At 43.9% G+C, this 15,368-nt stretch overlaps 1 protein-coding gene across 4 annotated transcripts in view; it reads left to right on the top strand.

The window, feature by feature from the left end:
- The first annotated feature begins 350 nt into the window (after positions 1–350).
- The window catches only part of IL20RA (interleukin 20 receptor subunit alpha), a 28,620-nt gene continuing 13,602 nt past the window's right edge, over positions 351–15,368 (top strand). Inside the window, exons 1-2 of one of the 4 annotated variants that reach the window (XM_072855936.1) lie at positions 351–642; positions 14,875–14,959. In XM_072855936.1, coding sequence (XP_072712037.1) covers positions 14,907–14,959 — 53 coding nt within the window. In that variant the 5' untranslated portion in view covers positions 351–642; positions 14,875–14,906. Of the gene's footprint in view, positions 643–14,843; positions 14,974–15,368 lie in introns of all 4 variants that reach the window. The other 3 variants (XM_072855934.1, XM_072855933.1, XM_072855935.1) reach the window with 3 other exon arrangements.

Here is a 15,368-nt window from a genome sequence, read left to right as displayed (position 1 = left end):
GCAGAGTGCTCAGCTCCATGACCAGCCGGATTTTGAGTATCTCCAAGGATGGAGACTCCATAGCCGTGTTCAAACACGCTATTTAATCCAAAGTAACGGGAACATCAGACATCTGCACACCCGAGGAGGTAGCGTGTCGGCCTTGAGCTTCCTCTGCAAAACAAGGGGTACAACAACATGCCGCCCACGTCTCACGGCGGCTTCGACGGAGAGTTCCTCATCGGCGACAGCACCGAGGGGTCCAGCAGAAGACATCCCTCGGCTTGCAGGCGGCGCCTCGGCGGGAAGACGGGGCCGGCGGCAGCGCCAGCCGCCCGGGCGGTTCCCGCCGCCCCCGCCCGCCTCCACGGGCCCCCGTGGGAGCACCCCGGCCCCCACGCAGCGCAGCGCAGCGCAGCCCGGCGCGGCCCGCCCGGCTCCTCCTCCGCTCCCCTGCGCGCCCCGCCCGCCGGCCCTCGGCTCCTTCCACCTGCGCGGCGGCGGCGCTGGCGCCGGGGAGCCGGGGCGGCCCGGGGCCGGGAGATGTGAGCCCCATGGGCGCCGGGCAGCCGCGGCGGGGGGCGGCCTGGCTGCTGCTGCCGCCGCCGCTGCTGCTGCTGCTGCTGCTGCTGCTGCTGCCGCCGCCCCCCGCGGCGCACACAGGTAGGTGTCGGCGCCGCCCGCCCCCGCTGCCCGCCCGGCCAGGCCCCGGGGGGGACGCGCGTCCCGGCCCGGGCCGCGGGTGGGAGCCGGGCCCCCCGCGCCGCGGGTCCCCGGGGTCGTCTCCGCGCTCGGTTATCCTGGCTCGCCGGCCGGCCGGGGCCGGCAGAGCAGGCCCGGCCCCGTGGGCTCGCCGCGCCGTGCCGTGCTGCCGTGCCGCTTCTGCCCGCGGCCGGCTGGAGCCCGCGCAGGCGGCCCGGGAGGCGGCTTCTGCCGTCGCCGGCCGGGCCAGGGCTGGGGCTCTGAGTGCCGTTCGTGTTAGACAGCAGTGCCTTTCTTATTTCGTGTTCGTGCTTCTGGCCGCCGCTGCTTAACTGGGAGAAGAGGACGGGGTATTTCTCTAACGTTGCTCCGGCGTTTTCTTGTCTCCATAGTTAGGCGGGAATTAGGTTGCACAAGCTGTACGTTAATCTACTTTCAGCTGTAAGTTGATAGCGTGCTCTTGAGATAGTCTTTGTTATATGCGTCGGGGTAATTCCCCAAATATTTCCCAAATAATTCCCCAAATATTTGGGAAATAATTCCCCAAATATCTTTCGTGTTCGTATCGTCCTCTGTGCTTGACAGTCGCCAAACCCAGGAGTCCTATCTGAGCAGTCAAGAGACAGATTAAAACAAAAGGCAGGATGGGAGAGATGGCAGAGAGATTCAGCTCGTGTGCCAATGTCCTGAGTGGCTCCGGTTCCCCTCTCCCACCTGTAGACCAGAGCACTGCTCCGGTGACAGCCACACGGCCACGCACAAGGAGACGGAGGGAGCAGAGGAGGTGGCAGCTGGAGTGGGCTGTGGGAGCAGCGCTGACAGCAAACAGTCTAGGCCACGAGCAGTGATGTTACCGAGTGGGAACGAGCTTGTAAACCGTAGCTGTTGAATGTGCGTGCATGGTGGGTCCCCTGCTGCCGTTAAAAGCATCGCACACGATTGCTTTTTTTATGTCCCTCGAGTATAAAACTGGGCAAGGCATTGCAGAGGTTAGCAGATCTTCTGAGAAACCGACTCTGTCTTCCTGCTCTTGTTCGCTGCTGCAAACATTGCCTCCGAAACTACATAAGGACAGAGTCTGCTCCCGTTTAAATCCCCAGCAAAACTTCCCGATCCCGTGAGAGCTGGATGGTAGTAAGGGCTGTTCTTTATATCCTGAATGCTCTGGAGTAGCACTAAGAACTGGGTCTCCGTTCACTCTTTTGACAAACTACTCTGTTACGCATCAGTGATTTTGAGTGGCTTTCAGAGGTACCAATGCCAGCTTCTTTTTAGGTAACTGACCACGTTGTCGTCGTCTTATTTAAGTCCACTCATCATCAATGCAAGTGTTTTGGAAAAATCGGCATAACTGGCATTCAGTTGCCCTTTAAAAAAAAATTTAAAATTTGATTAGTACTGGTTTTGCTTCCAAAGAATGTTTAGAAAAATATCAAGGCAGTTATGTTGGTTTTATCTAATGGTTGTTCAAGGGAGAAGGGAATCTGTTTGCACATTCCTGAGGTTTTAGCTGGACATAATTTCAGGTTTTTGTTGACAGCAATACCAGCACGGCAGGGAGAGCTGTGCCTTTCACTAAAGGCTTAGAGCTTCCATTTTCACCTCTTCAGCATGAGACAGTAAAAGTTGTTTTAATTCAGCCTATCAGTATTTTGCTAATAATGGAAAAAATTATATGAGGTCCAGAACAGTCATAGGAGTGCTTCTGCTCTTTCTCCAAAATGAAGTGATAGGTAGAGGAGTTTCTTTTAGGTACTTTCTTCCAACAGAAGCAGCCTGGGTTGCCAGTTGCAAGCAGATGCAGTCCTGAAAGTACTGCAGTTGTCCTGAGGGCTTGATCTAGTGCCGAATAGGAACAGACTGTACAGGAGCCCAAGTGCCATGGAAAGCAGTTTCACAGCAGGACTTCACAGGCTCGAGCACTTGGATCTTACGGGATCTGTGCTGTACCCGTCCCTTTGGGTTCTCTTGTGGAGTTCCTTTCTGAACTCTGTGGCAGCAGCATTTAAATACTAACTTATAGTTGGACCTTTGCAAAATACCTTTTGTTTTCACTGTGGTGTGTTAGTGGGTGCAATCTTACTCTTACAGGCTATTTGAACATTACCTGGTTTCGCACAGGACAAAAATTTTACTTGCCACTGCGCTCCAATGGGATTTTTGTAAATTGGTGTTTCACTCGCTGTTTAAAAATCTGTACTCTAGAACAAATGAAAAAGCAAGGAAAATGCAAAATGGAAAAGCAAATGGGAAAAAATGGAAAATTCATTGTTTAATTGACAGGGTCAAGAAACGTAACATGTTCTTCTTTACCATGTGAGAATTTAGCAATGTTTGCATGCAACTCATAAGGATAGGAAGGAACATCCTGAATTTTGGAAGTAGTAGAATCTTCATCTATTAATTTACTAGGCTCTGTCTTAAATCCTTCCCCATACTCCTAGTGGAGATTTCCCTAACTTCATTATTCTGAAATTAGAGAAACTTTTAAATTTCTAGCCTGTAGAGTCCAGTCTCTGTCTTGTAGATCTATACAGAAAAAAAGAATGCAACAGATACTACAATATATACTTATTCTGAGGAAAGGGAAATGAGCCTGAATGCTGTACTGCAAAAACAGAAGCTTTTTGATACATTTAAAGCATGCTTACTATTTTTGTTCAGATAAGGCATGTGATTTTGAAGCAAATCTATCAATCATTTCACTTGCTGTGCTTGTGTCTGTATTGTGATGTAGTCTTGGAACTGGATTTCTTCTGGATGAAGCTGCCCTGCAAGATGTGCTCCATCAGCATATCTAATGCAAGTAGAGCTAGTCCAATGTTAAAAAGAAAAAACCTGAAATGTCTATAGTGTAGACAAGATTTTCTCAATACCAACATTTTCATGTAACAGACCTGCTCATATTGGGTTGCATTACTCACTAACATAGACATAGCCTTAGATCCCACTGGAGTTGGTATGTGTCTATACCAACTACGTTTCTTATGATGGGACCTTGAAAGCTTCCCCCTTTTAATGTTTTCTAGTAGTTGCATAAGTTGCTTGGTCTGCATTGACACACCTGATTTAATTTACTTGTCTTTCATCTTCCGCTTTATCATCTTTTTACTAATAAATAGATCTACATTTTTGAGAAGCAGCTTGAGGCCTCCCTTTAAGCAAATTTCAGTATGTTTTCTTTCACAGTTACTAGAGTGCTGAAATGTACAAAACATCCCTTTTGGTCAAGATGTTGTTCTGGGAAATACAGAATAAAAGGATAAAAGGGGTCATGGTATGCGCTTTGAAGTTAAGCCATTGAGCTGGAGTTCAGGGATCATATTGATGCCCAGACATATTTTAACATGTTAAAACCATCCAGAAGGCAGGCGATATTCCAGTGCTAATAATCCACATCCTTTCCTTCTCGCAGACCTACAGTGAATCCTTGAGAAGGCTTCCTGATGTCAGCATACACACAGTGCTTTAAAAACTTAAAGTCCCTGTGTGGATGCTGCTCCTGGATTCGAGAGGAGGGGAGAGACTGCTGTTTGCAATTCACTCCCCCAAAAACTGGGACAGCAGAAGCCACTCGCTCAGCTTATTTTGATAGAAACAAAGCCTGAACAACCACTTTTATTCCTGCATGAATAAGCGGTCTTTGAGCACCAGTCATAATTTGTGAAGGACAGAAATGAAATGCTTGGCTCCGAGTTGAACAGTTCTGACATGTTTAGGTATTGACACAAGGTGATTTAAGGTACATTTTGGATCTGAGAAGAGGCTGATCTGTTGTGTTGACACAGCCAGTAAGTATTAGTATAGTATTATACTAATAGTATAATAAGTAAAGTATTAAATAGCTTACTGAAACGTCAGATTATTTCATATGTAAGGCATGCAGTGAGCATGTAATAAATAGGCTAATTGCCCTGTGGATATACTCTGTGATGTCTATGTCCTGGGAAGTTTATAGATTGCACTTGAAATGATGGCTGTACGTTAATGCAAACGCAGTGAGAACTCACAGAAAATTGTCTTCTTTGATTAGCTAAATGATTCAAAGAAGAAAAAATATGTTTATGCAACAGTAGAGATGAGAAAAGCAGTGGGCAAAAATATTGTAAAATATAATGATTTTTGAACTCTCAGAAAACTTAATAATTTTGTGCATGTAGTATTTTGTATTACCTAGTATATGTCTATATACTCAGCAGGATGGAACTGCATTTATGGTGGTGATAATCTGTGTGTTTACTGGAGAGGGCATTAAGCTTCAGTAATAGGAGTGGAAGTGTATGGGAAGGCTGAGCTTGTATTTTTATGTGATATTCCCTGGCTCTCTGCCAGTGTGAGAGCAAGAAGAATAAATGTAACATAGTAATAAATAAAAAGGGATATTGGCATAAGGAGAACTACAGTATATGAAGCAGGAGTGTTGTGTTCATATAGTCGAAAGGCTCATTCTTATCTTCGCATCTCCAACTCCCAATCTCATGCCAGGCTGTTTCAGACAGTGCTGCAATCTGTGCCCTGGTGGTTGGCTTTGCTTATGATTTCCACAACTTGACAAATTCTTATTGCCTGTTGATTAGGAATGGAAATGGTTCAAGGAGGTAGTTCATTCTGTAGAGAAACTTGGAATGCCATTGGGATGTGTGATTGAAGTCCAAAACTTAGATGTGCGTTGCAGTTCCCCGTGTGAACATTCAGGTTCACCACTCTAGCTGATAACCTTACTCTTCCGTGGCTGCTGTTCTCTAGTGGCCTTCACAGTCTTAATTCCAAGAGAAGCAAGTGGTTAGGATTACTCAAGTCATTTGTGCGTGTGTAGTTCCAGTTTATGTTTGTTTTTATAGTAGTGGCTTGCACAGATTGATTTCTGCTGATTGATTTCTCTGCAAGAAGTGGTGTTGATTGTCTACACCTACAGGATTAAGAGCTAAGAGAGAGAAAAATCACCCTTTATGAGCCAAACAAGAGCTCCCATATTTTGCAAAGTTTAGCTTTGTAAGAGCCTTAATTCTGGAAGCCAGGCCCATCTCTAGACAAAATGAGGTTTTATTAGAGAGCTGTGTTTAAAAGATGTACATATCTGTTTGTGCTTTATACTTGGTGTACCAGTAACTTGCAGGTTTTTATCAGCTGCTTGTCCTATCTTGAAAAAAGTCCAGTAAAACTAGATAAATCAGAAGGAAATGGAAACAAGTTGTAGGACTGGAGGTATGGGATAGTTTACATATGGAGAGATTAAATAAACTATGTCTCTTTCTCATGGAAAACAGATGACTTTTCCTGTCTGCCTGGCTACTGCAAGAGTATTTGAAGGTCAGTAAAGGGACAGGAGGAAGACTGTAGTTCCTTCTTCCCTTCTTTATACCCCAGAACCTTGAGTTAAATTTCACCTGATAGCTTAGCTATTTTTCAGCCTTCCATTTTCCACTCCCATTTCTGTGATGGGAACAGGAATGTGTCCAAAGAGAAGTAAGAGAAGACGACTGTTGCTTCACGAAGTGCAAGGATCTTACGTGCTGTTACCAAGATTTATGCGTCTGAGCTTAATCACACTCCATGCATAAAAACACACACGAGTGGGTATTACAGCTCTTTGCTGAAAGGGCTTGATTTATTTCCTACTGGTTTCTTAAAGGCTGGAGGGAGCAGTTGAGCTAGTATTTATTATTGTGTCTGGTTTGCACAAGACTTCACTTCTTGGCTTTCCTTGTCTTTTCCAAAATTAAATCAATATCCTGCTCGTAGGGGTACTGTAGTCAGATTAGTAAAGTACAGGATGTGGCTCAGAAGCACTGAAAACTGACTGAGGCACGTGTAAGTGCTGACAGGGCTTTTTCCCACTGTAAGAAGGTAGCAGACAGACACAGAAGTAGACCTGTTCAGCTCCAAGTCTAAATCAACTTGCAGTAGCTCAAACATGACCGAGAGCTAGCTTCGCCATCAGCCCAGGCGATGGTCAGGCTGCTCCTGAGCTCGTCAAAGTGTGTTGGCTGTTCCCTTGAACGTCAGTGACACCACATTGTCCCTTGGATCCAGCTGTGCACGTTACCGCCCTTAACGCCATTTCTGAGGCAGTCTTTCATAACTCATGTGTAAAAGACATAGATGATTATGCTGAATAACTTCCTCTGTACAGCAAAATCACTTTAAATCTATAGGCGGGTAAATGAGTCTAAAAATCATGACTGGTGGCTTTAACAAAAAATGCTTGTTGAGTACAGGAAACATAGTAAAAATACTACTATACCTATAATTAGATACTGACTTGTTCACATCTGAAATTACTGTGGGACACTTGGAACAGTCATACGGTGCCTCAAAACACACCAGCCCACACCTGACAGGAGACCAACAGAAATGGGTGGGTTCCTCAGGAAACCCTCATTTCTTGTGAATTCTCTACAGGCAGTTGCTTCCCAAAGGCACTATGTCCTTGATCATCTGTGGGGAGAAGTATAAATGTGGGGCACAAGAGGGAAAAATAATTCTGCGAGTGCTTTGAGTAGCAGAGATGCTCAGCAGGCTGCCTCACGTCTGCTGGGGCATCACCGGCTGGTCTCCAGCACCGTGCGAGAGATCAAACCTAGAGCCATGCTGGCTGTTCCACGGGGTCAGCTGGAAATTGCTTCTTGCCGTTTGCAAGCACTGGCCAGGGGATTGGAAATACTGGACTTGGGTATTTTGAAAAACAAATGTAAGATGCCAGAGGTATTCTAATCAAGCTTTCATTTTCTTGGCTGCTGGGTTGTGCTTGATCTAAGTAGTAATAAATTGGTAATGCTAAACGTGTTCTGGGGAGAAAAGAAAATCCTCAAAATTAAATGCTGGACAGTTGGGCTATTTTTAATATTTTATGTAACTTCAAAACATCTGTTTTGAAAAGCTGTTGTGTCCTGAAATTGTGTCAACAGTGGGCTTCTAAAATTAATTTAGTTCTTTCTGACAAAAAATTTTTTTGCATTCCAAACTTAACAAAAACTCATTCAATTTGGTAATTTTAAAAAAACCAAACAAACAAACACAAAACACCTCTGATGGATTATGACTCTGAAAGCCTTGAAGGGGTTGTACGTAATTTTAGACAAGCATACCTTGAATTTCACGCACCTTGTTTCAGGCTGGTATTGATCACTCAGAATTAATAGAAAACATACCTACAATAACCTTCTCCTGTCGGAGCGCGTCAAGGACAGGTTTTTGCAGCAGCGCATGGTTAGGTAGTATGAGCTCTACTCTTGCACTTGCAACCCTTCAACGCAGTGGGAAAAAAATTAAGTTTATTTTGTTCCTGCCATACAAGTTAGCAAAAAGGAATGGATGTCAGCTGCCATGGCCCTCTCCAGCTGTCTCCTAGTGAGCCTTCAATGCACTGGGAAGACTTTCTCCTCTTTTCTGAAGTTGGGTCTTTCTGGACTGAGTCCAAAATGTTCTTTGACCGATATTCTCTGTAGGGGCGTTTTTATAAATTAGGATGTGGTTTCGATAAATAAGCACAAGGCTTCACACGGAGGAGAGCATGTCAGGGCAAGCCACAGCTTCAGTCTCCCTTCTGCATCTCGCCCCTTCTTCGGGCTGTATTTCCACTCGCACTCTTTCCCCAGATGACCTCCACGGGTTCACCTGTTTCCAGTGGCAGCACTTTCCAATGTATCTCTTCAAAAACAAACCCCACATGCCCCAGTCTCGTCCTTCTCTCACGTTTCCCCACATCTTCTCTCACACTTTTCCGTCTGCTCCACCACCTGGTTTACATTTAGTCTTACGACTCCATTTCTGTCCCTGTCTCTCCCCTCTCCCCTCTGCCCCTTCTGAACAGGGAGCGACTGGCTCCTGTTCTGGGAGGGCAAGAGTGTGCTTTGTGGTTAGCTCTCGAGTGCTGTTATGACTCGAACAGGAAATTACCTCCGTGCTCCTCCCCACATTCCCACCAGCGCTGCTCGAGTCAAAGGGTTTCGCTAGCCCGGCTTCGTACCTGGCGGTCCCAGAGCTCCAGCAACCCACCAGGAGAAAGGCAGCTAAGCTGTAATGATTCCTCCTCCTCCTCATTATCCAGCCTGTTGAGTTCGAGTCTAAAAGAATCAGCACAGAGAAAAACTTTCAAGCCCACTTAATTTTAAAAAAGTTATCTCATTTGTTCAAATTGTTGCTAAGATGACTAATAGCAGGTAATGACATTTGCTAACGTGTATTCCTGGCTTTGCTGGGTTTCCCTTACTCTCTGTAACTTCTGATCTCCAGTTTTGGCTCGGTTCCCCTGTTTACCACTTGGTGTACTCCCTCGCATTCCTGCATGGCCAGTGCCAGCTTGCTTGAGGCTGCAGATGTGCCAGAAAGGAGCCCCAACCCTCTGCTAGCGAGTGCCACCGAACACGATGCTAAATGGACGTTTGTTCTGACTGAGTATCACCATTTTTATGTTATGCTTAGGTATGCGCTTGAGGGAATATTTTTCACTGAGACCAATGTAACCATTGAAACAGATGAGCTGGAGCAAGAAAAGAGAGCAAAAATTCCTTTAAAAATGAAGAGCAGCAGTATTGAAAGAGCAAGCAAGATTTCGCAGGAGTTTAGTGGAAGTCCCCCAAAGCTGAACAGAAAGACTGACGGGCAGTGGCTTACAGCATCGCCAGAAGTGAATGTTTGGTGTCCTAGATTGCTCCTAAATTGCTTGATGCTTCACGGGTGGGTCTGAGCTCCCAGTGGGAAAAGGTGAATCGGACACTCAGCCTGTTTGAGAGGCCGCCCGCTCACCGAGGTGTGTGAGCATGGATTAGATCCGTGGCCTTGAAGTGGCACCCGCAAATGGTGCGGCAGAGGGAGTGCCTGCAGTGCTGCCTGTAAATTCGGTGCCCAGCTCAAAGGAGCCGCTTCCATCAGAGGCGCTCCCAAGGGCCACTTTCGTATAAGAAAATACAACAGTAATTGAATCCAGAGTCTCTGTCACTGTCAGAAAAGGAGTCCCTCATTTAAATTCTGAGACGGCTGTAGGGGAGGAGTCCCTGGGTTTTACTGCTGTGGCTATTGGGAAAAGCTGTGTTGCAGTAAGGCTCACCTTTCTGTCTTAATGCTTTCCACATCACTCACTGTCTTAAATTATATCTTACGGTTGTCTAGAGAAGCCCTGTGACCTTCTTAGTTGTTTTATTTTTTTGGATAATTTGGTGTTTGCACCCTTGTAGCCATGCCACAGTAAAATACAGCAGATGATCACTCTGCTTGAAAGCGGTGCAGTCAACAACCGTACTTAAACAGGAGGCATTTCTGTGCCAACAGGTCAGCTTTCAGTGGGTCCTCTGCCTTCTCCCCACCCCAGAACTATAGCCAGTGTACAGAAAAAAAAATAAATCTGTATTTTTATGTATTTGTGTATATTTAAGCTTTGCAGCTGCTAGGTTACCTAACTCAAGTGAAAAGTTAACAAATCTGCTGATAGCAAGAGGGCACAGGTAGCTGCAGCTGTATTTGTTCTGTAGCGCCGAGATTAAACACAGCTGTTTGTCACTGAGTTAGGCAGTGGTGCCTCCTAGCAGATAAAAAGCAGATACAGTGAACGGATAATAGTTGTAACATGGCAATTATGTGTGTTTATATTTGTATTTGTATATTTGTGTGTGTACGCGTGTATGGGTAGATAGATACGGAAAACTAAGTTTTGAATAGTACCAACTCGAGCAAGGCACATACCTGGCAGGGAGCTCTACACCGTTAAAACTGACCACGTTTTTAAACCCAGCAGACACGTTCACAAAGAGAAGATGAGGCACCTGCCATGCAGTGTTTTACTCATGTGAATAATCTCACTGACGTCAGTGGGTTTTTTCACTCACACGTGAAGGTGTTTTCAGGCTAAGTCATGTCTATTTTGGAGAGTCTTGTAATAGCTTATTCTAAGAGCAGGACTTGGCTCTTCGTTGTGGTAGTGAAGTCTACAAGCCTATATGATTACTTTCTTTCCAGTCCAGGTGTGCAGAGTCATGAAGATTTAAAGAATTATATTACTCAAGGTTTGATTTACAGCGTTTCCAAAGACAGTAATAAGGACTCCAAGTTTTTCCATGCAAGAAATAAATAAATAGACTTGGTTACACTGGGAAGTGATGACAGCTATTGCAGACTATCAGTGAGACAGACTAAACCTAGCAAAGCAACGTGTGTGTCTGATTTCTGCTCTCACATAGGCCAGTACGAACTGAAAATACTCCATGTGACACCCATGCCATTAATCCCAGTTAATGGAAGTAAAATCAGAATATAACTGGATATATTGTGTTTAAAGACAAGATAACTGAGATAAGCAGCTGATGCACATACTTGAGTCCTTTCCTGACTGATAACCATGGAACATACAAGCTCTATGTATGATCTGTTTTCTACACATGCCTCCTGATACTATTGAGCGTCGAATAGACATGAAGGAGTTTATTCTTAACTCTTCCTGGAGAAATAGAGGAGTATGGTAGTTTTATTCTTGTTTTACAGATGCAGAATTGAGGAATAAAAAACTTGCATGATTTGTTGAAAGGGCAAACAGAAGCCTTTACTAAAGGGGCAAGACCAGAAATAGAAACCAAATCTCTGCTTTTGCAGCAAATGGAAAGTTAACGGTCTCGGTCCCTCTGCCTTCCAAATCACACTGAGCTGGGGGCAGGTGGGAGCGTGCCGGCAGCGTTTTAATGCTTTAGATCTTGTAAAGATACAGTCTGTGGGTTCTGCGTGCTGAGATTGGCTCATCTGCTGCAGTCAGTGTTTCTGTTTTGAAACTTCATTTACCACAGCAGAAACCACACTGGGAGGAGAGAAATTTAAAAAAAAAAATCAACAAAAAAACACCTTTACATGTTACTAGTTTAAAAATATTTTAATGTAACAGACAAATGCATGATTCTTGCTACTCTAAAATGTGCTTGAGGAATATAAATGTTTTTATGCAAGGATGGACAAATGTCAAAAGGTACAGGCAAGAAAAAAAACTATTCAGAAAACTAATGGAAGTAATTTTCCTTGTCTGTGATGAGCTGGCTGCCTCTGGCCAGTTCAATTCGGTGACTATGGATTAGCCCGATAGGCAGTACACATTTTAACAACTTTTAAAGAAAAAAGGTGTGAAAAGTGAGCTGTTAGGTATGTTTTTAGCTGTCCTGTACCTGATTCAGCAGTACCCCTGCCAAATTTATTACTGCACAGTGCAAAGCCAGATTTATCAGATAGTGTAAGAAGGCCTATCAAAATGGGGCTGGCAGTGACCTTAAGAGATCACCCAGTCCGTCCCACTACCCCTAGGCAGAATCAGCTAATGTTTCTCTAATCTGCCCTTCAAAACATCCAGCAGCCCTGCCAGGTGACCCATCCTCACGTGTCGCTCCTCTTCCCACATGCCTCCTTTCTTGTTGAAACTGAACTCCGTTCCTTTTCTTCCTTGTTCGTGGTGGACATGGAGGATAGATTATCCTTCTCATGTAAAGACTTACAGTGTTTCCCGCCACTCCTCCCTGGACAAGGTGCATCTCTGATAAGTTTAACTGCTGAGGAAGCAGAGATCAAGGCTGGATGGGCTTCACCGCCGTCTCCACTGGAGGGAAAGAGATGCACCCAGTCTGGTCCATCCCAACTAGAGAGATAAGCCAACCTATGGAAGAGGTTATCTTCCTCTGCCCTTTATGACCGCTGCAAAGGAGATGCCTCGCTCAGAGCCCAAGTTACCAGAGGCAAATCTCCTCCTCATCTGCTGCTGTTTAAGGGCTAGAATTTTTTAGTCTTTCCTCTAGAGGTTTTTGGACCATGCCGTATGTACTGTATTCTCCTCCAGACTCTCTTTTATTCTTAAATCTCTCCTTGTTGGACTTCTTAGTTTTTCCCCATTGTTTTTTAATGAGAAGCTTTTTATGGCTTTGATTCCCAGCAATCTAAGAAAATACCCACGTTGTATTTCCTCCTACTTGGGAGTTGCAGCAGAAGGTTTGTTTGTGCCTCAGTCCTTCCCTTTCTATATGGATTGCCTGGTTGCCTTTCTCAGGGCTTGGGCAGGATTGTGTGACTTCAGATTTTTTTTTTTTTTAATCTCTTATTCCCGGTTGTTGATTATGCAGTTGATGGGTTTCCCGAAGTCTCACAAATTTTAATGCTGGGATGTGGTACAAAGAGTGAAACTTGATGCATGGATGATTTCTGGTAGTCTATGTAATGCTGGTTTTGGTTTGTTCTTCTTAGTAGCATGCACATTAGTGGTTTAGAAACTTCTCTATTTTACTGAATAGATGTTGCAAATATTAGGCTGTTTTCTTCGTTCTCTTGGGCAGCTTCATCTTTACATTTGGATTAGTTTCACCAAAAGCAGTTGCAGAGGACATTTATTTTGGGGAAAATCAAAACCTTTTATTTTCTAGGTTCTGTATCTCCCACTTGGAAGCAAATGTTAGAGTAAGATTCCTGGAGGTCTCTCTGCTGCTTTCACATCCATCCCCTGGCATCCTGAAACTTTTTTTATTTCAGTATAACTGAGTCTGTAGTTTGAGCCCTTGCAAGATGACTGTCACTGGGCATTTCTGTGTCAAGTGTTCAAGGAAATGGGACTTTCTGCATACTTTTTGTAAATAAATAAGCTTGCCCTAAGGACTATACCTGACGAAACTTGTTCTCCAACTAGAAAAAATTTGAAAGCCACTGAACGCTAGCTAACTGTTAGAGATAAAATAAAGCAACATTAGAAATACCCTTCATAAACAGCTTTATGACCTGAAGATACAGATGCAGGCATATACCGGAATTTGTTTTGAACATTAACATACAGCTAGAGGCTTGGAAAACCCAGAGTTTCCACAGAGACAGTTTAAAGTAATTGGTCTCTACAGAATTGCAAGGATATTGTTTTAATAAATGTATTGAAGAGAAAAGCTTTTACTGTTTGGCTCGAAGACAGCTAGAAGTTAGCAAGTTAATCAGGAAAATGGTGGTGACTTTTACTTACAAAAGCAACTATATGTTACATATACAGGAGGATGAACACTGTTACTGTAGTAATAGTGAAATATACTACAAAAAACCCTTAAGGTCTGCTTAAGGAAGTAACAAAGGTCAAGAACTACTAATTCAGACAGGTTCCCACTGTTTGTGTTAATATGCTTTATTTCCCTCCTTCTTTGTCTCTTTTTCTTAAGAACTAGAATTGCATCCCAGGAGGAAGAGGTTAAAGGGTTTTGAAAAGTCCTGCAGAACCACAGATTCACTTTTTCTCTTCCCCATTATGCTCTCGTGGCCACTCGCAACGAGAAGCTCCTTCCCAGCAGCTGCAGCTTCAGGGCTAGTCATGGGGTTGCTCCCGTGGGCGCAGCTCTCGTGGCAGGAGGTGCTGGGGGTTGAGTCACAACTTGGAGCTTGGGATTCTGACCCTGGCCCACGGACCTCCGTTTTGCAAGCAATTTAGCAGTGTCAGCATCTCCATTAAATTTATTAGATTAGGAACGTGTACTAGGAAGACGTGAAACTGGGTTCTTAAGAGCCCCAGATTTCCTTGCTTATTCATTTCAGGAGCTGGTGCAGTGAACAGCAATTTAGATGAGTGACCTAACAGTAGGTGTTCGCTTTTGGCTTTCTGGAGAATCAACGTGGTAGATCAAATGACACTGGGGCTACTGTGATCATCCAGTCTGATTCTCCAGTGTGAAGTCATACTTCTGTTTGTAAAGCTGTGTTTGCAGTAGACTCCACGTGTCTTTTTAAAAATACCTCATTTAATTTTTAAAAGTCCACTCAGCTACAACAAGAATTCTACTGAAGCATGAAGGATATTTTTACAATTTCCAGTGTTAAATTGTTCAGATATTCAAATACCTTTACAATTTTAAAAACGCATGTCTCTTCCAGGCCGAACTTTTCTAGGTTTAGCTTCCAGTCCCTGGATATTTCCATGCCAATATGTGTCATAAACTGCAAAGCCATTTTTGCTAGAGAAAAACCAATTTCATACAGATGCAATTTGGGACTGCGTTAGCTAGGGACACTTTGGAAAAAAAAAAAGAATTTCCATGGCCGACAACCTTGCACTTTTAATGATAAGAAAGGCAGTATGTAGAATTTTATGGCTTACTTAAAAATAAGTATCTTTTTTGGAAGCATATGTATTTGCAGATTCTTAGTGTATGTTGTTCCTTTCTTATTTTCTTTCTCAGGAGAGTTGTATTGTTCTTTGCCCAACCCTAGGAATGTCCATTTTGAATCTATAAACATGAAGAATGTCCTTCACTGGTCAGCACCAGAAGGCACAGGAGATGGAGTACTCTACAAGGTGAAGTATTCAGTGTAAGTTGGCTTGTTTATTTTATCCCCCACTGACTTTTATTTTAGCATTTTAAATAATAATTAAATCTTTATGCATGATAGGGCTGCTAAAAAGTAAAGAAAGGAGAACTAAAATGTGTGTTAGACTTAAGCAATACGGTTTTTAACTTTTACTTCTGGTACTGGTTACTTCAGATCCAGTTAAAAAACTGTATAAGGAGACTTTCTTCCTATTAAAGAAGTGTAGGATGCAACATGGAAGCTTTCAGGGGCATTCCTGAGAAACGAGACAGAAGGACGAAGAAGGACTGTACTGTGGATTGGCATCTGAACACATTAGCCTTCTCTACACATTTAAACAGATGCAGAGATGTAGTATTTAATAGAATATTAACAGAACCCAGTGTTTTTTTGGT

The sequence above is a fragment of the Ciconia boyciana genome, chromosome 3 (genome assembly GCF_034638445.1).
Source record: "Ciconia boyciana chromosome 3, ASM3463844v1, whole genome shotgun sequence".
Classification (NCBI taxonomy): domain Eukaryota; kingdom Metazoa; phylum Chordata; class Aves; order Ciconiiformes; family Ciconiidae; genus Ciconia; species Ciconia boyciana.
Note: the sequence above shows the minus strand (reverse complement) of the source record. Positions and strands in the feature narration are given on the sequence as shown.